This window comes from Bos mutus, chromosome 13 (genome assembly GCF_027580195.1).
Source record: "Bos mutus isolate GX-2022 chromosome 13, NWIPB_WYAK_1.1, whole genome shotgun sequence".
Classification (NCBI taxonomy): Eukaryota; Metazoa; Chordata; class Mammalia; order Artiodactyla; family Bovidae; genus Bos; species Bos mutus.
Genome location: NC_091629.1, coordinates 42161527 through 42182920, shown reverse-complemented (window position 1 = coordinate 42182920; position 21394 = coordinate 42161527). Strand labels below are relative to the sequence as shown.

The following is a 21394-nucleotide window of genomic DNA, read 5'->3' as shown; positions in this document are numbered from 1 at the left end:
GCCAGTCCAAACTGACAGCGTGTGGTGGGGAGAAGAGTGGGGCGGGTTCCCCTGGACCACCACCGCGGCTCAGAGACCCAGGGGCGGGGCGCGCCTGTCCTTGGGGCTGGGCTGGCTCAGGCCTCACCGAGACTCTGCTCTGGTGGACAGGGCTGGGGCAGACTTGACGTTGGGCCCGCATCTACTCAGGACCCGCTGGAGGTCAGAGCCACCAGGGTCCACTGGCAGCCTGCCAAGGCCGGGGCCCCATCCCGGAAGTGCAGTGCTTCCTCCCTGGCAGCGGGAGGACCAGGGGATCAGGGCCGGGGTGAGCCGGCCTGCGGCGATCTGAGGCCTAGCAGGACCTGGGGCCTGCCGGGGACAGGGCCTGGTCGGGCCAGGCCTGCCCCGCGCGGTCTGGGGCCTGGCGGAACTCGGGGCCCGCTCTGGGCCGGGGCCTGCCCTCCGCCCCGCCGGCCCGGCGCCCCCTCGCGCCCCGGGCGGGCCCTGCACGTCTCGCGAGCGGCCCGGAGCGGCGGGGGAGGCGGGGCCGGCGGCCGGGCAGGGCTGGGGCGGCGCCGAGGCCCGGCCGGAGCGGGAGCCCGAGCGCGGCGGGCGCGGCGGCCGGGGCGGGGGGCGCGGGCCGGCGAAGATGGCGAACGTGGGCCTGCAGTTCCAGGCCAGCGCCGGGGACGCGGACCCGCAGAGCCGGCCGCTGCTGCTGCTGGGCCAACTGCACCACCTGCACCGCGTGCCCTGGAGCCACGTCCGCGGGAAGCTGCAGCCCCGGGTCACCGAGGAGGTGAGCGGGCCGCGCCGGCCGCCATGCGCCGCCCCGCCGGCCAGCAGAGCCCGGGCGGGGCTGGGCCAGCGGAGAGGCCGCGGAGGCCCCGCCTCGGCCGCCCGGCGCCCCCAGCCCGCCAGTCAGCCGGCCGGGTGTGCCTGGCGGACTAGGCCTGCAGGCGAGGCCCGGGGCCGCCCGCCTCCCGAGAACCCGAGGCGTTGGCTCCCGTCCAGCAGCCTCGCCCGGAAGCCACTCATGCCCTGCACCCACCCGGGCCGCAGGCTCGTGGGCAGAGCTGGCAGAGCCCACTAGGTGCGAAGGAAGTGCCCTCGAGGGGCCCTGACGCCGCCTTCCGAACCCTCCTTCCGGAGCCCTCGTGGTGGTGACGCCTGCCCCTTTCCAAGACCCCTGACTGGTCTCACCCCAGTGCCTTTGTGGCAAAGCAGCCCCCAAACTGGCCTTTTAAGTCCCCAGTGCTTAATCCCACGAGGGTGGACGTGTGCCAGCAGACGCACACGCGCTTATCTAGTGAGATGTGACACGTCTTAATTAGGGATCCAGGGTGCCAGGGAAGCTGCAAAAGTGCCCATTTTAGCGAGCAATGCCGGTGTCCACACGCAGTGCTCCTGGCAGGCAGCCGTTTGAAGCCTGGTGTCTGTCTTGTGTCTCCCCTTCTGATCCAGCTCTGGCAGGCCGCGCTAAGCACGCTCAACCCCAACCCCACGGACAGCTGTCCCCTGTACCTGAACTATGCCACCGTGGCCGCCCTGCCCTCCAGGGTGAGCCGCCACAACAGCCCCTCGGCTGCCCACTTCATCACCCGCCTGGTGCGGACCTGCCTGCCGCCGGGGACCCATCGGTGTATTCTGGTGAGTGCTCCTGAGAGGCTGGCCCCACACCCGCCCCACCCGGGCTGCCGGTTGTGTGCAGTGTGCTGGCCGTACTGGCCATGATCTGTGTCTCCCACGGCTCAGTCTTGGGACCGCAGAGCACTCTGGCCACAGTATCTTCAGAAGTGGACGTTGGTCCACGGCTGGACATTGCCACCCCTGCTTTACAGACAGGGAAACTGAGGTCCCAGAGACGTAAGCACCCCAGACCAATGTAGGTGGCAGATCTGAGACTCCGACCCAGACCTCCTGAGCCCACATCCACCGTGCGGCCCTGCACGTCCGGCTGTCAGGTCTCGGGAGGCGGTGGACCACATCTGGCGGCTGACATTTTCTTTCTCCCATCATGGGACCATGGTTCCGGGGAAGGCCCCCGGGATGCAGGCCCTGCTGGGGCATCTCTGGCCAGATTGTTTCCACAGTGACCTCTGACCCGGCTGTGGGGCCCAAGCACTTCCTGACAGGGGCTCCCATGGGGCGACCCCGGGGTCCCCTCCCCCGCTCCGCTCCCCTCACCACAGCTCTGCTCTCTGGTGCTGCAGATGGTCTGTGAGCGGTCTGACGCCTTCGCCTCCGCCTGCGCCCTGGCCCGCGCTTTCCCCCTCTTCACCCACCGCTCAGGGGCATCTCGGCGCACAGAGAAGAAGACCGTCACGGTGGAGTTTTTCCTGGTTGGACAAGACAACGGGCCAGTGGAAGTGTCCACTTTGCAAGTGGGTGTCTAGAAGCTCAGACCGTGCCCCCTCCACCCGCCAGCTTGGGCAGTGCTCTCTCCCCCACACTCCCTGGGAGGACAGGACAGGGCTGCTGCTGCTGGAGAGAGCAGGCCCCCGGGGCCTTTCCAAAGCCAGGCCACAGGCTCCCTCCCACAAGGTGGTCTTGTTCTCAGGATTCAATTCCATTCAGCCAGTGTTTATGAGCACCTACCTCGCACCAGGCGCTTTTGTGTTTTAATACTAATAATCCCGCCCGTGTATATATCACATTACCCTTTATGGTGCGCTTTTACATATGTTATTTCATTTGGTCCTTCGAATAATCCTTTTGAAGCGAGGCAAGGCTGGAGGTAATTTCCAGCTTTGAGTCCGTGTGTGGGCTGACTGCCAGGTGACCCTCCCAGACCTGTGGCTATGATCTCACCCTCCCACCTGCAGCCCCCCTTCCAAATGCCAGACTCAGGTGGTCCTTTCTGCTCCCTCACACTTCACTCTGTCTCAGGCCCTGTTAGCACCCCCTCATCCACTATCTCACCACCTTGCTCTTCAAACCTTTAATAACATGGTCTGATTGCTTGGCCTGTCTTAACTCCCTTCCTCATTCAGCTCACCAGCGTGGAGTTCGCCCATCCCCTTCCTGACATTGTCTTCTAGGGGCCAAACGTGCCAGACTAGAGCACTTGTCATCCTTCCTTGAAGGGCCCCCACCCACCTGGAACCCTCTCTCCTCCCCACACCCTTCCCACCTGCCAGCTGAGAGACATCCTCACTTGAGATTGTACATCTGAGTTTAGCCTCTGTGCCTCTCACTGGTGTGGGAGCCCCATGCCCACCTCCAGAGTGGGGGGGACTTGGTCCCGTGCACATTAGTTCTCTTGTGTGTGATAGAACCAGTGAGCTGGTGAGTCTCCCTGGCTCTGACACCCCACCCATCCTACGGTGCCTGCCTGGTTCTCTGGGACCAGGCAGCAGCCTCCTAATGGCCTGGCTGCCTCAAGATGCCCCGCTCTGGTTCCCGCTTCCCACCACGTCATGACCAGTGCTTCATGGGTGCTTGTCAGATGTCGGGCTCTGCTCTGAGCACACCTGTGTACAAACACCTGATTTCCACAACTGCCCATGAGATGGGTCTGTTTATCCCCGCTTGAGAGCTGAACACGCTGAGGCTCAGAGACACTAAGTGATTGAGTGCAGCCACACCAGCAAGGGGTAGACCCGGGCCTTAACCACAGCTGCCATCCATCAGCCGTCTTTTCCTCCCATCTGGGATCGTAAGTGTGAGGTTCTGACGCCGCGTGTGGCCTTTCCCTCCCACCTGGGTCCCTGTGGCCTCTCATACCCTCCTCCTCCGTCGCATTTAATGTTGTGAGTCTCTGCTGGACTCACGTCCTTGGGCCTCTTTGGATTCAGAGTCTAGTGTGGAGCCCGGTGCACGGCAGGTGCTCACATAGACGTGGGTGAATGAATGAGTGAGTGAATGATGCTGCTTTCTGACGCGATCAAGGCACAGTGAGGTGCGCCCTCTCACCTGAGCCACTGCTGCGTTGCGTGGAGGAGCCCTGCGTTCACAGGGTCATGAGGCCGGCATCCTGCCTCCCTTGAGACAACCCTCAGGGTGCTGATACACTCCCCAGACAGCAGCCAAGGGTCTCTGATGCCCACAGGTGGGGACCCTCACCCTTCCTGGGGAGGGCCTGCTGCCAGGCTGTGGGGACCACATGGCACGCCTCAGATCTGAGCTGTCAAGTCTCTGCCTCTGAGGTTTAAGGGTTAACTACCTGGGAACATGCAGGGACCTGGGAGGGGACTGGGCTGTTGTTAGGGACCCAGAGCTGGCCTTCCCACTCCTGTGGGCCTGGAAGAGGCAACAAGAAACTGGACGCTGTCCACATCCCTGCCAAACCCACACTCCATTTCTCTCTTAAGGCAACCAGGCCCTGGGACGGATGCTGGGGGGCCAGGTGGGACAGAGCAGGGAGGCAGAGCTGAGCATCAGGGCTGAGTCAGGTACATGGGAGCTCTTGGCAGAAGCTTTGAGGGGAGAGAGACATGAGCATGCCCTCTGCACAAGGCGCAGCTGTCTGTGTCCTTCCCTTCTTGCCCTGTGGCCAGAGCAGTGTCGCATCAGGTGCCCAGGAAGAAGGGTGAGGGTCTGGGATACTCCCATGGGGCCCACATGAGAAAAACGCCTCCCCAGCGGGTCCAGGGGCCTTTTCTCCATTGCAAGGCTCCAAGAGGCTCCTGGAGCATGTGGCCTTTGAGAGAAGTACCTCGAAGGGTGTCTGGGACCCTGGCTAGAGAAGCAAAGGTGTTTGGTCTGCCTGGGCAACCATGACAGCAGCCCCTCAACAGGGGTTTAACCCACAGATGCTTGTTTCTCAGACTGCCAAAGGCTGGCCATCTCAGAGCCTAGCCATCCCAGATCAGGGTGGCTTCTGCAGCTGCGTCCTTTTCTTACAAGGGCACTAATCCCATCATGGGGTCCCACCCTCTTGACCTCACTGAAGCCTGAGCACCTCCCCAAACCCTCCTGATACCCTCCCCTGGTGGTCAGGGCTTCAGACTCCCATAACAGAGGGTATCACCTCCTCCTGGGAGAGGGGGATGGGGTTGGCAGAGGCTGGATGAGGTGTGCACTCAGGGCTAGGCAGGAGGCCACCCACCACCAGAGTAAGGGGCAGAACAGGAGACGAGGCTCAGAAAGCAAGGAGGGCCCCATGTAAATCAGGAGAGGATGCTAGGCCAAAGGGCTACTCTATGGTTCTGCAGCCATAGGGGTCTTTCTGTAGACAGCTGGGGTCATGGGTACAATTCTTGCTTCCCTTCCACCTGCTCTCGTTGCCCAGCCTTCCCTGGGAGATGTGTACCTCTGACACTTGTGGGTCCTGGCTGTTGGCAATGAGGGACACTTTCCACCTTGTGCCAGGACCCCAGTGACAGCCTTTTGTTTCTCCTAGTGTTTAACAAGTGCCACAGAAGGCGTGCGGCTGGCAGCCCGAATCGTGGACACACCCTGCAATGAGATGAACACAGACACCTTCCTTGAGGTTCGTGGCCCTGGGGTCCGCTGGGGTGGGATGGTGTTGATCGACCCCAGGGACAGTCAGGAATCCCAGGGCTGCCAGGGGATGGTCCACAGTCTCTGCACCTCATCTGGGGAAGCCATGGGCTGCTGCAGACAGAGTCCTGCCATCCACCCGGAGCCGAGGGGCCCCCGGTCCTCAGCCGGGGTTGGAGGGAGGACACAGCCTCCTCCTTGAGGCCCCCATGCAGGACTCGAGCCATGAGCCACAGGAAATCGCAGAGTTTGGAGGTGATTAAACCTCCTCTCCTGGGTTTAATCATGCTTAGAGCCGAGAGTCAGGGCTTCAGCTTCCCGGCCCACCCCTCTCCCACCACAAGGCATCTGCTCACCCCTGTCCCTGGCCTCACCCTCATTTTAAGCCATCTTCACGTGTTGTATGTTGTTGTTTTTTCCATAAACGCATCCAGGAGATTAAGAAAGTTGGAAAAGAACTGGGGATCGTCCCAACCGTTATCCGGGATGAGGAGCTGAAGGCGAGAGGATTTGGAGGTGGGTGGGGGCCAGTCCTCCAGGGTCCTGGCCTCAGCAGAGGCCTGGGGTACTTGGGGGGCTGGGGGGCTGCCAGGCCATATGTTGTGCTGTCCCAAGCTTCACCCCACAGGAAACCAGCCTGTGTCCAGCCCCCAGGCCAGACCCTGGGAAGCAGCTCATCCCCGGGGGAAAGAGGAGGCAGCGATTCAGATCCTGATTCAGATCCTGGAAGCCACAGGGTCCAAGTCCTTCCCCGTCCGCCCCCTCTGCAGCCTCCCCCGCGCTGCTCTCCTGCTCCCCAGGCCAGCCCAGCAGGGCCTTTCTGTTCCTCGAATACGCAAGCTCATATCCTCATCAAGACCTGCTCTCATGGCTCTTTCTCCCTGGGATACTCTCCCCCAGTATGATCTCACAGACCACCTCTTCAGAGAGCCCTCCCTGACTGCCAGGCCCATCCTTCCCACCTCCCAGGCACCAAGGCGCAGTGACAACTAGAACAGGGTTGGGAAGGTCACTGTGGTTGTTATCTGTGGCTGCAAAACCAGTTACCCCAAAAGGCAGCAGCTGAGAGCAGCACGGTCCTTCCAGTGCAGGTCTGTGGGTGGGGAACTGGGTGTGACTTAGCTGGATCCGGCCCAGGGTCTCTCCAGGCCGTGATACCTGTGTTAACTGGGGCTGCGGTCACCTGAAGGCTCAACCGGGGCCCAAGACGGGCTCCCAGCAAGTCTCACTCATGACCCTGCCATCAGAGACCTAGCCGGCTGCTCCTTGTCGTGTGAGCCTGTCCTTGAGCAGCTTGCAACGTGGCAGCTGCTGCTCTCAGATTGAGGTCTCTGAGCAAGAGACAAGAAAGAGCACACAAGCCAGAGGCCTTGTTTCTGTAACCTCCTCTTGGACGATTCCTGCCACGTCCCAAGAAACTGAGACACGCCGTCCTGCCCTCATAGGGGAGAGGAGAGGACCCACATGATCATGAATGCCCAGAGGGGATCCGTGGGGGCTTGTTCGAGCTGCCTGTCACAGTCATGTAAGCCAGTTGCAGCTGGAGGCAGTTCTGTCAGGGAACGCTTCACAGAGGAGGTGACATTTGCAGCAGGTCTTGCAGGATGAGTAGGAGTTTGTCAGGCAGCCATTACTGGCTCTTGTCCTGGTTGCTACAGTTGTTCGGTTAGATTATCAGGGTACCTTGAGGTGTGACCTCTGCCCACAGCAAGCCATGGTTTTCTCAAGAAGTTGGGGCGTGTAAACTGACAGCAAGGCAGCAGCTGGGGTGAGCTGGGAAAGGGAGGCGCCTGCTGAGTGCATGGAGGGGTCAGTGATGGGAGGGTGAGCGGGGCTGGAACGGCCTTGAAGCATTATCCAAAATCTCTTCATTTTGCAGTCCTGTTCACTGCTTTCTGGGAATGATACAATTTTTTTTTTTTTTTTTCCTCAGCGAGTCTTCTTGCCTAACACTACTTCACACAGAACTCAATTGCATCCCCCAATCCCACAGCAGCCAGGGGCAGGAGAGGGCGGGGAACTTGGTTCACATGGCCAGGCTCTGTGGCCCAGAGGAACACCCACAGGCCAGCAGCTGTTTGTGGGGAGAGCAGTATTTCTGGGGGACTCCCAGGAGTCCTCCACTTGGCCCGGCCTGAGCCCTCATGACGAGTCCTATGCTTTCCCTAGGAATCTATGGTGTTGGCAAAGCTGCCATCCATCCCCCGGCCCTGGCCGTCCTCAGCCACACCCCAGACGGAGCCACCCAGACCATCGCTTGGGTGGGCAAGGGCATCGTCTACGATACCGGGGGTCTCAGCATGAAGGGAAAGGTGAGGTGCAGGACCAGGGCTGGGGGGACGTGGCGGGGAAGGGCGGCCCCTTCTCAGGTGTCGGAGGAAAGAGCAAGTTGTTGGGGCATCCAGGAGGGAGGACCCGGGGCCCCGTCCCCTCCAAGGGGCAGACCGTTCACGCCTGCACTGAGTCAGGACAGAAAATCTGGAGAAGAAGAGGAAAAGGTCCTAGGGTGATGCCCACTGTCTTTGTGACCATCTGCAGTAAAATATTATGAGTATTGTAGTACAGGTAAAGAAAACAGCCATCGGTTAACACTTATAAATAGCATTGAGTAATTTCTGACAAAAAAGCTGACACCTCCACGTCGTTCTCCTGTGGTGGCGTACGCCAGCATCACAGCCCTGCCGTCCAGCCTTCAGTTTGGCCAGTGTCGGTGGCTCTATCACACTGGTCTTCTTCACGTGTTTCTGCTCGCTAGATGGACATGCCAGGTGTGTCAGTCTCTGCGCTGTAGTTGATCCAAAAGAGCACCGCTGCTGCTGCTGCTAAGTCGCTTCAGTCGTGTCTGACTCTGTGCGACCCCATAGACGGCAGCCCACCAGGCTCCCCCGTCCCTGGGATTCTCCAGGCAAGAACACTGGAGTGGGTTGCCATTTCCTTCTCCAGTGCATGAAAGTGAAAAGGGAAAGTGAAGTCGCTCAGTCGTGTCTGACTCTTAGCGACCCCATGGACCGCAGCCCACCAGGCTCCTCTGTCCATGGGATTTTCCAGCAAGAGTACTGGAGTGGGGTGCCATTGCCTTCTCCACCAAAAGAGCACAATTAACTTTAATTTTGAAGACTTTCTGTCACATGAAGCAACTGATACACTCAGGGAAAGTCTCTAACAAAAGGGTCCCTCGGCAGAGACCAAAAAAGACCCCACTTCCCAAGAAACTCCCCAAATCATCAGTGTCCGTGTTTCTGGTTCTTTGAGATGGACCCCAGTAACTTTCAAATGTCTGTGGAGTAAAAATGTCTTACACAGCACAACCCAGGTGGTTCCCCTAGACTGTGGGCAGCAGCAGGGCTCACTGCTCCCGGTGTTTACGCCGAATCCGCCATCCGAAGGCAGGAACTCACTGTCAGAGGTGCCGTGGACACCAGCCACCTCCAGAGCCTGCCTGCCTCAGAACCAGAGTGCCTTGAGGAGTCTGTGCCCCTGGCGGTGATTAGTGTCCACGTAGGATAATGTTTCTGGAAGGAGGAGGAATTAAGACAGGCAGGTCTGAAGTTTTTATTTATGTGGTAAGGACTCACTTCAACCAACAACAGGGTTTCTTCTGGAGGAATTCTTTTACCACTGATGACAACAAGCAAACAAGCTTTTGTTGCTGTTCAGCTGCTAAGTCATGTCCAACTCTTTGTGACCCCAGGGACTACAGCACGCCAGGCACCTCTGTTCTCCACTATTTCCTGGAGTTTGCTCATATTCATGTCCATTGAGTCAGTGATGCCTTCGAACCATCTCATCTTCTGTCGTCCCCTTCTCCTCCTACCTTCAATCTTTCCTAGCATCAGGGTCTTTTCCAATGAGCCGGCTCTTTGCATCAAGTGGCCAAAATATCCGAGCTTCAGCATTAGCCCTTCCAATGAATATTCAGGGTTGATTTTCTTTAGGATTGACTGGTTAGATCTCCTTGTAGTCCAACAGACACCCAAGAGTTTTCTCCAGCCCCACAATTTGAAAGCATCAGTTCTTCAGTGATCAGCATTCTTTCTGATCTAACTCAGCTTTTAGTTGGTTTATTATTGTTCTTAAATTCTTAACACCTGGTGTTGACCCTCCTCCCCCACCCTTGACAGGGGCTCTTGCCCCATTAGCAGCTGCATTTTGGGGGATGGATCTGTGGGCTCATTCAGACGTTGGCTTGTTAGAGGGTGGAGTGAGAAGCAAGGCTTCCTGAGGGTTAGTCATTTTGCTGGTGGCACCCTCTCCCAATTTTGCAGGAACAGTCCTGGCTGTTTTCAGAGATTTTCAAGGCAAATCAGGATCAGTGTGAATTAAGGGGCCTCAGATGTGTTCATCTCAGGACTTCTTCCACTCTTAAAAAATACTGATCTCGAAAGAGATTTTATTTATAAGGGCGATGTCTGCTAGCTGTCTACTAGAAATTAAAATTGGGAAAATTTAAAGATAGTTATTAATTCATTAAAAAGACCAATATGACCCCATTGCATGCCACTGTAAATAATGCAGTCTTATGAATAGGACTGTATTTTCCAAAATGAAAAAAAGAAATTAACCAGAACAGTGGTACCATTTTACATTTCTGCAGCTCTCTTTACTGTCTGCCATAGTGGACAACAGCTGTGATCACACATCTGCTTCTGCATTTAGTCTGTTGCGATGTGTTTTAGTTGAAATATAAAAAAGAAAATCTGGCCCCAGTCCTTCAGCAGTTAGAAAAAGGAGAAGCATTTTAATACCTTCTTCAGGTAACTCAGGACCTTCTTCTTTGCTGTTACACCAAAACTCAACAAGTGGGAGTTTTTAAAAGGTAAGTTATAACAGGGGATCTGAAGCCACGCCTGTGAGCTCTGCCACATTGAAATCTGTGGGTCCATCCTGAAGTCTGAATGCATGGTTTTATGATATCACATATGAGCTATTTGGAAAACACTGTTTAAAGAGTTATGCCGTACCTCCAGATTTTAACGCTTTTCAGCATACAATATTTTAAAAAGTTACATTTATTAATATCATCATCTATCTCATGTAGGAAGTTGAGTATTAGGTTGCCATCATGGAAGCAGATACAAGTTTTCCAAAACCCTGATTTTTTTTTTTTTGCTTGAAAGCTCCAGTTTTACCAAGTAATGCCAGCTGTCCTCCTGGAGGTGAGAGGCTCACTCTGGCCATTTTCGAGAAAATGTCTGCATATACCTGCATCTGGATCCCCAGAGTCTGTCAGTGGTTCCCCCCACCCCACCTCCAGGACAGTGGTAGTGGGAGAGCACAGGCTCACTGAGCTCAGGACTTGGTGCCCACTCTTGCTTGGGCTCCAGCTGCCTGACCACAACCGAGCGCCGGGCATCAGGGAGCAAACACAGGACCTCCCCTACCCCTTCCATGCCACCAAGACAGTGTTGGGAATGACTCTTCTCTACGGTTGAGGTTTTTAAAAAGCTAATCACTTCACTGCTTCAGCAAGAAGACTTGAGTGAAATTGGCACCACCTTGTCTCCTAAAGGCCTGGAAATTAACCCAGTGACCACCAGTTCCCACAGGCCCCAGGTCGCCACTGCCCCATCGGCACAAACAGCAACCCAACAGTGACGAAAGCGTTCCTGTGGAAATAGTTTCTTTTATAAAAACAGGAATGCCAGGTGGGATCCACGAGGCTGACTCAGTCTATGGAGCTGCGTTGGTGGTGCGACATTTGTTCTGTGTCCAGGGACACGGGGATTCAGTGGCCATCTTCAGCCATTTTCCATGTGGCCATCCTGCAGGAGGTTTGATTCTCAGTTTGAGGCCCCGTTATTCCATTTAAACAATCTCGTGGTTTCTCGCAGGTTAGGTCAAAACAGCTTATTTCCAGTAGTGCTAGCTGAGTCATTTTTGCTCAACTTAATTGTAAAAACAGCTCAGTTTATATCTAAAAATACTTTCCATTAAAACTCTCAGCTCGTGTAATCCAATAAGGGCTCAGAAAAATTGGTACATTTTGGTCCCGAATCCTTACATCCGATGACCTGTTGTTAATTTAAAATATGAGCCTGTCAATTAGCATCGGGAGCCCATAAACCGTAAAAGTGCTTAGCTGCTCTCAACTAGTGTACAGGAAATGGTGTTTACTTCTATGGCAAGAGGGCCCCTCGGTCTCCAGCGACTCCCTCACTAGACCCCGTCACCCAGGAAACGTGAATGCAGACAGGTGGCAAGTGCCCTTGGGGCAGGAGTGGGATTGATGGTATCACAGTGACTAATGACATTTGGGAAGAGCTCACATTAACCTGGATGGGTGGTCAAGGTCGTGACACGGAGGAACTGCAGACAGACCCCCAGGCTGACTTGGGCACAGCTCAGCCTCTGACCCAGGCCACTCTGGAAGTCCCCACTGAACCTCACACAGTTCTGTTCAGTAACCCCCAAAGCTCTGCTCAAGCTGGACGTGCGTCCCCAACCTGGTAAATTTGACTCTGGCTTCTCATTGCTTCTGGAGGATCCCTGGGTGACTAGTGGCGTTTCCTGGGTTCTGTAGGCACTCAGGTGACTTGGCGCCAGCTCCTGTGCCTCTGGGGCCCTGGTGTGGGGACTGGAGTGGAGAGCACTGTTGCTGGGGTGTCAGCATCCACTCACCTCTCTCTCGCCCCTTCCTGCCCCCACAGACCACCATGCCAGGGATGAAGAGGGACTGCGGGGGCGCCGCAGCTGTCCTGGGGGCCTTCAGAGCCGCCGTCAAGCAGGTGAGGGGGGCCCTGACTTCCTCCCTGGTTCTCCTCCCCAGAGCCCCCTGAGTCTGTGTGGTTGGCACCGTCCCCCTCCACACTCCCGCGCCGGGTCCCTGGGGCCCCCAGAGCTCCTTGCTTCAGTCAGGGCTCCTCACGCCAAGAGCGTCACCCCACCCGGGCATGTCACCTCTCTGCCTGGCACCCGCTGGCATCATGGGCCCTCCGCTAAGTCCTAAGACCCCTCCCGCCCCAACCGGAATGGGAAGGGTGCTTTGGAGCTGGCTGGCTGCCTGCTCAGCCCTGGGCTCTGGCACTCAGGGCAGGGTTCTTTGGAGGGGCTGGCTGCTGTTTGGTGGAAGAGGTCTGGGGTCTGTCCTGGAATACCAGGAGTGGCCACACTGAGCCCAGACACCTGGGCAGCCAGAGGCCTCCGTGCTCCCCACCCAGAACACACAGGCCTCAGAGAGCCCAACAATTGGAGCCAAATTCCCGAGCTGGGGGCCTGGTCGATAAGCAGTGCCGTGGCTGTTCCCCACGTTTGCCCTTTGACACTGTAGAGCATGTTTATGGAGCAGAGGCATGGGGCGCCCTGGCCATCCAGGGCCACTCACCTCTCAGCATGGCTGCTTCAGGTAACTCTGAAAAGCCCAGCCCTTCCAGTCACCAAGCATAAGCCCCTCTTCCTCAAAGGTACTGCCTGAGCAGCATGACCCCCAGGGGGAGACTTCCAGAGAAAACAAAAGCAAAAAGATCTTGGCAAATGATTTCTGCCCAGCCACGCCCACGAGGGGAGCAGAAAGGCTGGAGGGGAGGAGGGGCTCGGCCTAAGGGGTGCTGGGCGGGGGGTGTCTCAACTGTACTGGGGGGCATCATGCAGCCCCCATTCAGCAGCACCCAGCCCACCTGACCAGATTCAGCCAGGCCTGCTACCTACTCCATTAATGAGCTCGTCAAGTATGCAAGGGACATACCCAGCCTCCGGGGCTGGGGGGCACTCTGGGAAGGGCTCGCAGGAAAGTGTCCAATAATAGGAGCCAAATTCCCAGGCGGCTGTGCTGCCTGGTGTCTCAGCTATGGGTTTGGGGTGACTGCGCGCATGGAGGGTCTGTCCTGGCATCTGGACAGGTGGCTGGTGCCCCAGCAGGTAGACCCTTCCTATGGGCGAGGAACCACTTGGCAATTAAGGCTGGTTCATCAGCTGGTGGTTGGAAGTGGTCCTCGGATTCCTCCTGCTTTGTAACTCATTTTTTAAGAAAAGGAATGTGCCTCCATTTGAGCCCCAAAGTATATAATGAGGGTCATCACTCACAGAATGAAGTAAGAGTCCATGCTCACACCAAGAGGAACAAGTCATCTCCTCACAGTGGCCTCCCAGTTGCTAACAGTACAAGGGAGAGAGGTGGGAACCCACCTTTTGGCAAACAACAGCACAGTAATTGTCTCAGGTGAGAGTGACCAACAGATGCTAACGTCAGAGTCGAGTGTGGTGAGCGTGGGAGTGAGAAGGGGCACCCACACAGGGGTTTCTGTGGCTGCCCTGAGGGACACTGGGGGGTGGGGGGGTCACTGTGCCTCCAGGAACTTAGTGCACTCAACCTGAGTGTAGGTACAGGGAAACAGCAAAGGGTCAAGGTCATCAAAGTCAAAAGCCCTACCTCAAAAGCTAAAGATCAGCAGGTTTGTGAGGTTAGACACTGTGACCGCTGACCACATTGTATGGATAGGAGGCAGGAGCTGAGCACAGACTTGAACCTAGCAGGCAGCTCCGCTTCTAGGGTACATGCTGCGTCGCCTGGCATCTGTTGGGACCCTGCTCTAGGGCCCACTGCCAGGATGGTGGGGAGTGCAGGGGGCTGTGATCTTTGCTCCTTGGACCCATCTGTCTGTCTCTCTGTTGTGTGTCAGAGAGCTCCAGCCTGTCACCATCCTTCCTGCCCCTGATGCTCCCAGCCTATAACTGGAGCCTCTGCCCTTTTCCCTCCGGGTTTTTTTTTGTTTGTTTGTTTTTAATTGGAGGCTAATTACTTTACAATATTGTAGTGGTTTTTGCCATGCATTGACATGAATCAGCCATGGGTGTACATGTGTTCCCCATCCTGACCTTCCCTCCCACCTCCCTCCCCCTCCCATTCATCAGGGTCATCCCAATGCACCAGCCCTGAGCACCCTCTCTCAAGCATTGAACCTAGACTGGCAATCTATGTCACATATAATAGTATACATGTATCAATGCTATTCTCTCAAATCATCCCACCCTCGCCTTCTCCCACAGAATCCAAAAGTCTGTTCTTTACATCTATGTCTCTTTTGCTGTCTCACATATAGGGTCATCGTTACCATTTTTCTAAATTCCATATATATGCATTAATATAGTGTATTTGTGTTTTTCTTTCTGACTTACTTCGCTCTGTATAATAGGCTCCAGTTTCATCTATCTCATTATAACTGATTCAAATGCATTCTTTTTGATGGCTGAGTAATATTCCATTGTGTACATATACCACAGCTTTCTTATCCACTCGTCTGCCGCCTCTAGGGTTTCAAAGACACTCTCCATGCAGTGTTCTGCTTGGCTGAGAACTCCGTGGGGCCCAATGCCACAAGGCCGGATGACATCCACCTGCTGTACTCTGGAAAGTAAGGCCAACCCCGCCCACCTCCTCATAGCACCCACGCCACTGTGCTGTCCCAGAGCCCCGGGTGCCTGCGATGGGGGCTGGGTCCCTGTTTGAGGTGTCAGGGGCCCACGGGGTCTGGGGACTGCCCCCCAGCTTAGGGGGCCAAGCCCTTTCCAACCTTTAGGCACTGCATTGCAGTTGAGGACAGGGAGGAGGGGCTCTGAGTGGGGTGTCTGCTGTCCCCAGGACTGTGGAAATCAACAACACGGATGCTGAGGGCAGGCTGGTGCTGGCAGATGGCGTGTCCTACGCCTGCAAGGACCTGGGCGCCGACATCATCCTGGACATGGCCACGTTGACCGGAGCTCAGGTGGGCCCCCCTGTCCCTTCTGCTTCATCACCTGGTCAGAGCTTGTCTGTGAGGGTGCAGGCACACAGAGCCCATGGACCTTGGAGGGAACACTGGCACAGGGCCCCTGTGGGGGCCCTCTTTCCCTGTCTCTTTCTCTGCCTTGTTTTCTGTCAGCCCCTCTTCTGTCCTCAGTGTCCCCCAACCCGCCAGGTGATGCTCTCTACATCTCTCCCGCATGCCCAGGGCATCGCCACAGGCAAGTACCACGCGGCTGTGCTCACCAACAGTGCCGAGTGGGAGGCGGCCTGTGTGAAGGCCGGGCGACAGTGCGGGGACCTGGTGCACCCGCTGGTGTACTGCCCAGAGCTGCACTTCAGCGAGTTCACCTCGGCCGTGGCCGACATGAAGAACTCGGTGGCGGTAGGTGTGGAGCAGGGTGGACCTTGGTCCCCCTGTGAGGGCCCAGATCTGGGCTCTGAGTAGGGGAGGGGAGAAATCAGGGAAGGGGATGGAGCTCTCACTGGTCTCCCCACAGCATGTCCATTCAGCAGGCACTGGGGCATCCTCCCCGCTATGGAGTCCCCACTGGGTCTATCGCTGGCTCCCCCTTTGCCCCCAGGGTGAAGGCAGACCCCCTAGCCCAGCTGCCAGGCCCACGGGGACCCTCTCTGCTGCTCTCCACACTGGGCCCTCCACCCCAGGCCCCTTCTTGCAGACACTGGGAGAGGTGGTCGCTGAGGATGGGGGTCAGGAGGGCGCAGGGTGTCCACCGTGGCCACCCCCACCATGGCTGCAGTGGATGCTTACAACTGCCTTCTACCCCAGGACCGGGACAACAGCCCCAGCTCCTGTGCTGGCCTCTTCATCGCCTCACACATCGGCTTCGACTGGCCTGGGGTCTGGGTCCACCTGGATATCGCCGCGCCCGTGCACGCCGTGAGTCTGGGCCCCGGGGGTGCCCCTGCCCACCCCACCGTTAGGCCTTCCTTGGCCGGCCAGCCACTCTGCTTCCCTTGCTGGCCCCTCCCCACGGGTCTGGCTGCTCCCACTCTCTCCTGCATCCAGAGCCCCTCTCTGGCTCCAGAGCACAGGCTGAGCTCATCGGAAACATTCTGTGTGAGGGTCACACGGCCAGCTGTGGTCCCCCCTGACCTCTGGTCTCCTCGTCCCTGGGAACAGTGTGGCTGCTGTGTGCAGTCCTTCCCAACCCGCCTGTCCTCGGCAGGAGGCCCAGGGGCCCTGGTCTCACCCTTTTCCTCCCCGAGGAGCCAGGAGAGGGGAGGGGAGGAGAACCCAGGGCTGTGTCCACAGCTCGTCCTCCACCGGCTTTGAGTGGAACAGGACAGGGAAGGGGGCTGGGGGGTGCATGGGGAATCAGATGCCCTGGTCCAAGAGCCCTCCCATGGTGGCGGGTTTGCTGGGGTGGGGGGCTTGGCCGCACAGGTTTCCACTGTCTTCACCCACAGGGCGAGCGCGCCACGGGCTTCGGTGTGGCCCTTCTGCTGGCACTCTTTGGCCAGGCCTCCGAGGACCCTCTGCTGAACCTGGTATCCCCACTTGGCTGCGACGTGGACGCCCAGGAGGGGGACGCGGAGAGGGACTCCAAGAGGCGCAGGCTTGTGTGACGCAGCCGCCCTGCCCAGTGACACTGGGCACTTTACCTCACTTTGCACTGATTAATTCTAAGCAATTGGAAGATTATACTTTGAGATGTTTTGTTTTTAGTTGTCATGGTGACGGAAACAGCTCCTTCTTGTGTCTTAGGAGACAGCTCAGGGTTCGGGGGGCCCAGGGAGGGGTGAGTGGGCAGCACTGGGTTTGTTTTATGTTTGATTCCCCGCCAGCTTCTGCAGACCGTGCCCCTCCCTGGGGCCCCTGCACGACCCCCAGGCTCCAGAACGCATGCACGGCCCTGATGCTCTTGTCCACGTGGCCCTCAAGACCCCCGCCTGTGCCTGGGCCCCACAGTGGGTGCCGGTGGCCCCATCTGCAGCCCCAGGCTCCGTACATGGCACCCACATTGCAGGGCACCCAGGCCCCACTCCAGCTGGGGCAGTCCCTGCCTCCAACAGACCACCCCTTTGAAAGGATGGGGCGACTTGGTTCAGGTTTTATGGAGCAAAAGGAATGTCTACTCGGGCCCCTCTGAGTTCACTGCAAGTTGAATTAAACATGGCTAAACCACATCACACCTCTGCCTCTGTCTCCCTCTTTCTCCAGCCCGTTTTAGCAAGCAGCCCAACAACCTGCCTGTGGGTCTGAGGCTCCGGGTGCCACCATCTCCTCCCAAACCAGCACCCGACTTTGAGGTGAAATTTGCCAACCTCATTCCTGCAGATGAGAGCCCAGGGCCAGCTGGGCTCTGAGGTTCGGAGTGCAGGCTCTGGAGGGCGGGCACCTCGGACTTTCCCACGACCCTCAGTCTGCAGGGAAGGTGTCCTGATCCCTGGCACGGCACAAGGCGAGTGTTACACAGGGTCAACCGAAAGCCCCCTGGGCAGGATCCTAGGAGCTGAAGGGCATAGCCTGGCCAGGTGTCAGGGAGACCCCCAGCCTGGGCCCCGCAGAGGAGGTCCAGGACTCAGGCTCTACCTGGCATAGAGCCGGCACCTCCTCTGCAGGCGACGGGAGGGCGAGAACATGCCTGCAGGCCACACATTCCCTAGCTGTGTCTGGGCTCCTTGACCTCGCACCCCTGCCCAAGGCTCCCTAAACTTCAGGTCCCTTCCCCTGCCCTGAAATCAAGGTGACTCTTTCTGGGCATGATCTCAAGCATGTATTTATTAACTGCCTGCTGTGTGCACAGCCCCAGGCTGGGCCTGGAAGAGGCAAGCGGCAGTCCCAGGGCCTCCGCCCCGTCTGGGAAAGCCCTGGCCCGACGTGTTAAATTGCAGTAATCATGGTCACGAGGCAGTCAGTGGGCTCAGGGAGGCACGGGGGCCGGAGGGGCCAGGAGCCTTCATGGGTCATTAGCGTGCTTAATGGCCTTGGTGTTGGCAGCTCAATCCAGCTTCTCCCTGAGAAGCCCTGAAGGAGCCAGAGGTCACTGAGGTGGCCCAGCTCCTTCTCCTGGCAGCTGGCACTGTCCACACCCCCTGCAGGGGCTACAGGGATCCGGGGGACTGAGTGTCCCTTGTGCGGGCACAAAGGGGGCCTCAGGCCCAGGGACCCAGCTGGGCAACAGCTGCAGGCCAAGGGCCTGGCAGTGGGGGGAAGCAAGGATGAGGCAAAGACCCTACTTCTCTGAGGCCAAAGGGCTTGAGGACACGACGGCTGCTTCCAGCCACTCCACTGGAGCCCCAGCAACAGGGTCGGCAGGGGGCAGGCAGGGAGTGGGTGGGCGCTGGCACGTCCACTTGATCATCGTCTCAGGCGCAGTACAGGAAGGTGAGTCTGGTGGACAGCTCCTGCTCCAACTGCAGCTCACCCAGCCTGTGGACCAGGAAGATGTCCGTGCAGAGCCCCAGCATGTGGTCCACATCAGGCAGCTGGTCATACATGATGGAGTGGGCAATGCGGAGGAAGTGGTCTTGGATGAACTTGGCTGCAACCATCACCACCGACACGTAGAGCCCGACAATGCTGGGGGGATGAGGGGGCTTCAGTACTGCTGTCCCAGGAGAGTAGAGCACAGCCCCTACTCAGCCCAGTGGGATAGAAGTGCAAGTGCTAACCACTCGCAGCCCCCACGACCTCTTGTGAGTGGGACTGGGGTTCCAGTCCCCACCTGGGGTTGGAGGGCCAGGTGACATGTGACCCTACAGACGGGAATGAGGACAGTGGGAGTGCCCATTTCCGCTAGCAGCTTGTGTGACAGTAAGTCACCATCCTGGTGTATTTCTGGGGCTAAGGGAACAGGGACTTGTGAGCCCCCCCTCCACCCCCACCCCATCCCAAGCAGTTCTGGTGAGCAGGGGCAAGAAGGGGCGGAAAGTTCTGAAGCCTCTGGGCCACAGGGCAAGTTCTTGGGGCCGGGGGAGCCTTACCCGTATCCTGCCAGGAAGCCCAGGCTCTGGGGGCTGATTTTGTCATTAAAGATGACGAGCTCCTGGTCCTGATGCAGCCCCAGCTCTGGTCACAGCCTGGCCGCCATTCCTGGACCACCCACCACTCAGCTGCTGGGCTGGCCATGGGGCCTCCACTGGCCTCAGCTGCTGCAGCTGGATGGTGGCATTGCGGAAGGCCAGGAGGTCCACATCCCATGGCCTATGGAAGTGGGCTGTGTAGGAGAGGCAGCATCAGGCCCTGGGGATGCCTGCAGGCTGGGAAGACCCCATGTCACCCACGGCGACCAAGTCAGGGGACTTGCCTCCAAGGGGCTGGGATGGATGCTGATTGAGCAAAACCTCTGACACTCTCCCACCCTCCCTGCAGGCAATGCAACCTCTTCTTAGACTCAGCCTGGCCCCTTACCCCCAATGCACCCCTTCTTCCTGCCTTATTCAGGGGCCCTCATCTGGAGGCCCCCTCCCCAGCAGCACCTCCTGAGGAGCCAGTGTTCAAGGTCTCCCTGGGAGGGTCAGCCTGGTCCCCTGGTGCACACTGATGCCCCTCCCCAAAGGGACTCTGCCCCCTCAACCTCCCCCCACCCCATGAGCACATCCATCACCCCAGAAGCCCCTCCCCCAGTCCACACTGGTTGAGCTGGAATTTGCTGCTGAGATGCTCTGCCCAGAACCTCTGTTCGTACTGTTCCCGAGTGAATTGATTTCAGCGGTTTTGTTTATTTGTTTGTTCTTTAACAAAAGGTTGTTTTGGTTTGAGATTCAGCAAAAACACACGCCGCCTTCTGCTTCCTCTCCATTCAGGATTCAGTAAATTAGCTGTTTTCCAGTCGGCTTCGAGGCCTCGCCTCAAATGAGCCTCCAGCGAGATAATGCATTTAAAAGCCCTTGGAAAAGTACCAGGTCCCACGCACATTGGAGACAGTGTCGACCTGCCAGCGGCTGGCTCAGCCCTGCACCCCAGCCAGGCAGGCTCACAGGGGGCCCTGCTTAGGCCCACCTGCAGGGCTCAGAACAGGGTAGGGGGGGAGCTGCCCTCCCCCGCCTTCCCTGGCAGCACCATCTGGGGGCAGGGATGCAATGTGGGGCAGGGGGGGTCCTTACCAACTTCTAACTGGTGGGCCATTTTCACTTCAGTCCCCTCTGTGATCCTCAGGGCTTTGGGAATAAGGCCAGGGAGCATTCTTCAGGCAGGAAAACAAAGTCAAAAAAACTCAGAGGTCTGGTTTACATTCACCTACATTTAATGCAATTCAAACATGGTGAGGGGGGCCGCTATCTGAAAGCGTGTCTTCCTGTTGGCTACATGGGAAACTCTGTAGCTCAGACACCTCCTCCTCCCCCTCCCCTGAGTCAACTTACTTCCCCCAACTCTATGACCTTGGGCTTTTTTATCATGCCTGACTCCCCGGCTTTGCTAATGGGTTGGGTGAGTTTCTGTGGCGTCCACAAAGTTGGTCCAGTGCAGGGACCGCAGGAAGCCAGCTTCCTCTCCCAAAAGTATTTATTAAGCACCACCTGTATGCACCCCTGAGAAGCTCAGTCTTTTCCTGACTGACAAGCCAGAGCCAGCCTGTGGGAGGGGGCTGGGCTGCATGAGTCCAGAAGAGGCCTCCAGGCCAACCCCAAACCCTCTGCTTCCTTGTACCATCCATGGAGATGTCATTAGCGACTAATAGACTAGCGTTTTGTAAGCAATTTGCCTCGTGCAGGGCAAATTATCTTGTTCCCACCCAGGGGTGCAGAAGCACGTGTGTGTGTGTGTGTGTGTGTGCATGGAGGGGACACCTACACAGGCTCTTTCTGGACAAGGCTGAGTGTGTACACCCGTTGGTCCCGTATCTCCGCGTCTGTGTAACACACCATGTGTTTGCCAGATGCTTCCACATTCTTGACCAGAGACCCATTCCTGAGGGTGGAGGGAAAGGAGACAAGAGGCTGAGAAACATATTGGTGGGCACGTGGGGCAGTTTCCTCTGGCCCGGCTGCCTGCGCTCCCCATTAACATGCACTGAGTGACCCCTCTCCCGCCACTAAGATGCATTGGGTGACCACCGTGTTCATCTCAGGCCCTGAAGCCAGAGGAGAGGGCAACAAAGGGCCCTGCCATCAGGGCGTCTGCGGTCTTCATCAGGCAACACCCGCCCCCCGCCCTCTGTGCATCCATCTTCCATCTGGGCCTCACCCAGCCCTGGACTTGCACCTGGGCGGGCACCGTGGCTCTGCACAGCTGAGCATCACTGAAGGCCCAGGAGGCTGGCAGGTATCAGGCTCATGTCTTCC

The 21394-nt window shown here is 57.7% G+C and overlaps 1 protein-coding gene across 1 annotated transcript; it reads left to right on the top strand.

Moving 5' to 3' along the window:
- Positions 1-347: 347 nt before the first annotated feature.
- NPEPL1 (aminopeptidase like 1) lies at positions 348-17293 on the top strand. The gene is made up of 12 exons (XM_070381490.1): positions 348-781; positions 1447-1632; positions 2196-2366; positions 5327-5416; positions 5862-5943; positions 7597-7739; positions 12075-12152; positions 14674-14774; positions 15002-15125; positions 15351-15527; positions 15933-16043; positions 16574-17293. Exons 1-12 carry the CDS (start codon positions 632-634, stop codon positions 16730-16732), a joined length of 1572 nt encoding a protein of 523 aa, XP_070237591.1. The 5' UTR covers positions 348-631; the 3' UTR covers positions 16733-17293.
- The last annotated feature ends 4101 nt before the right edge of the window (positions 17294-21394 follow it).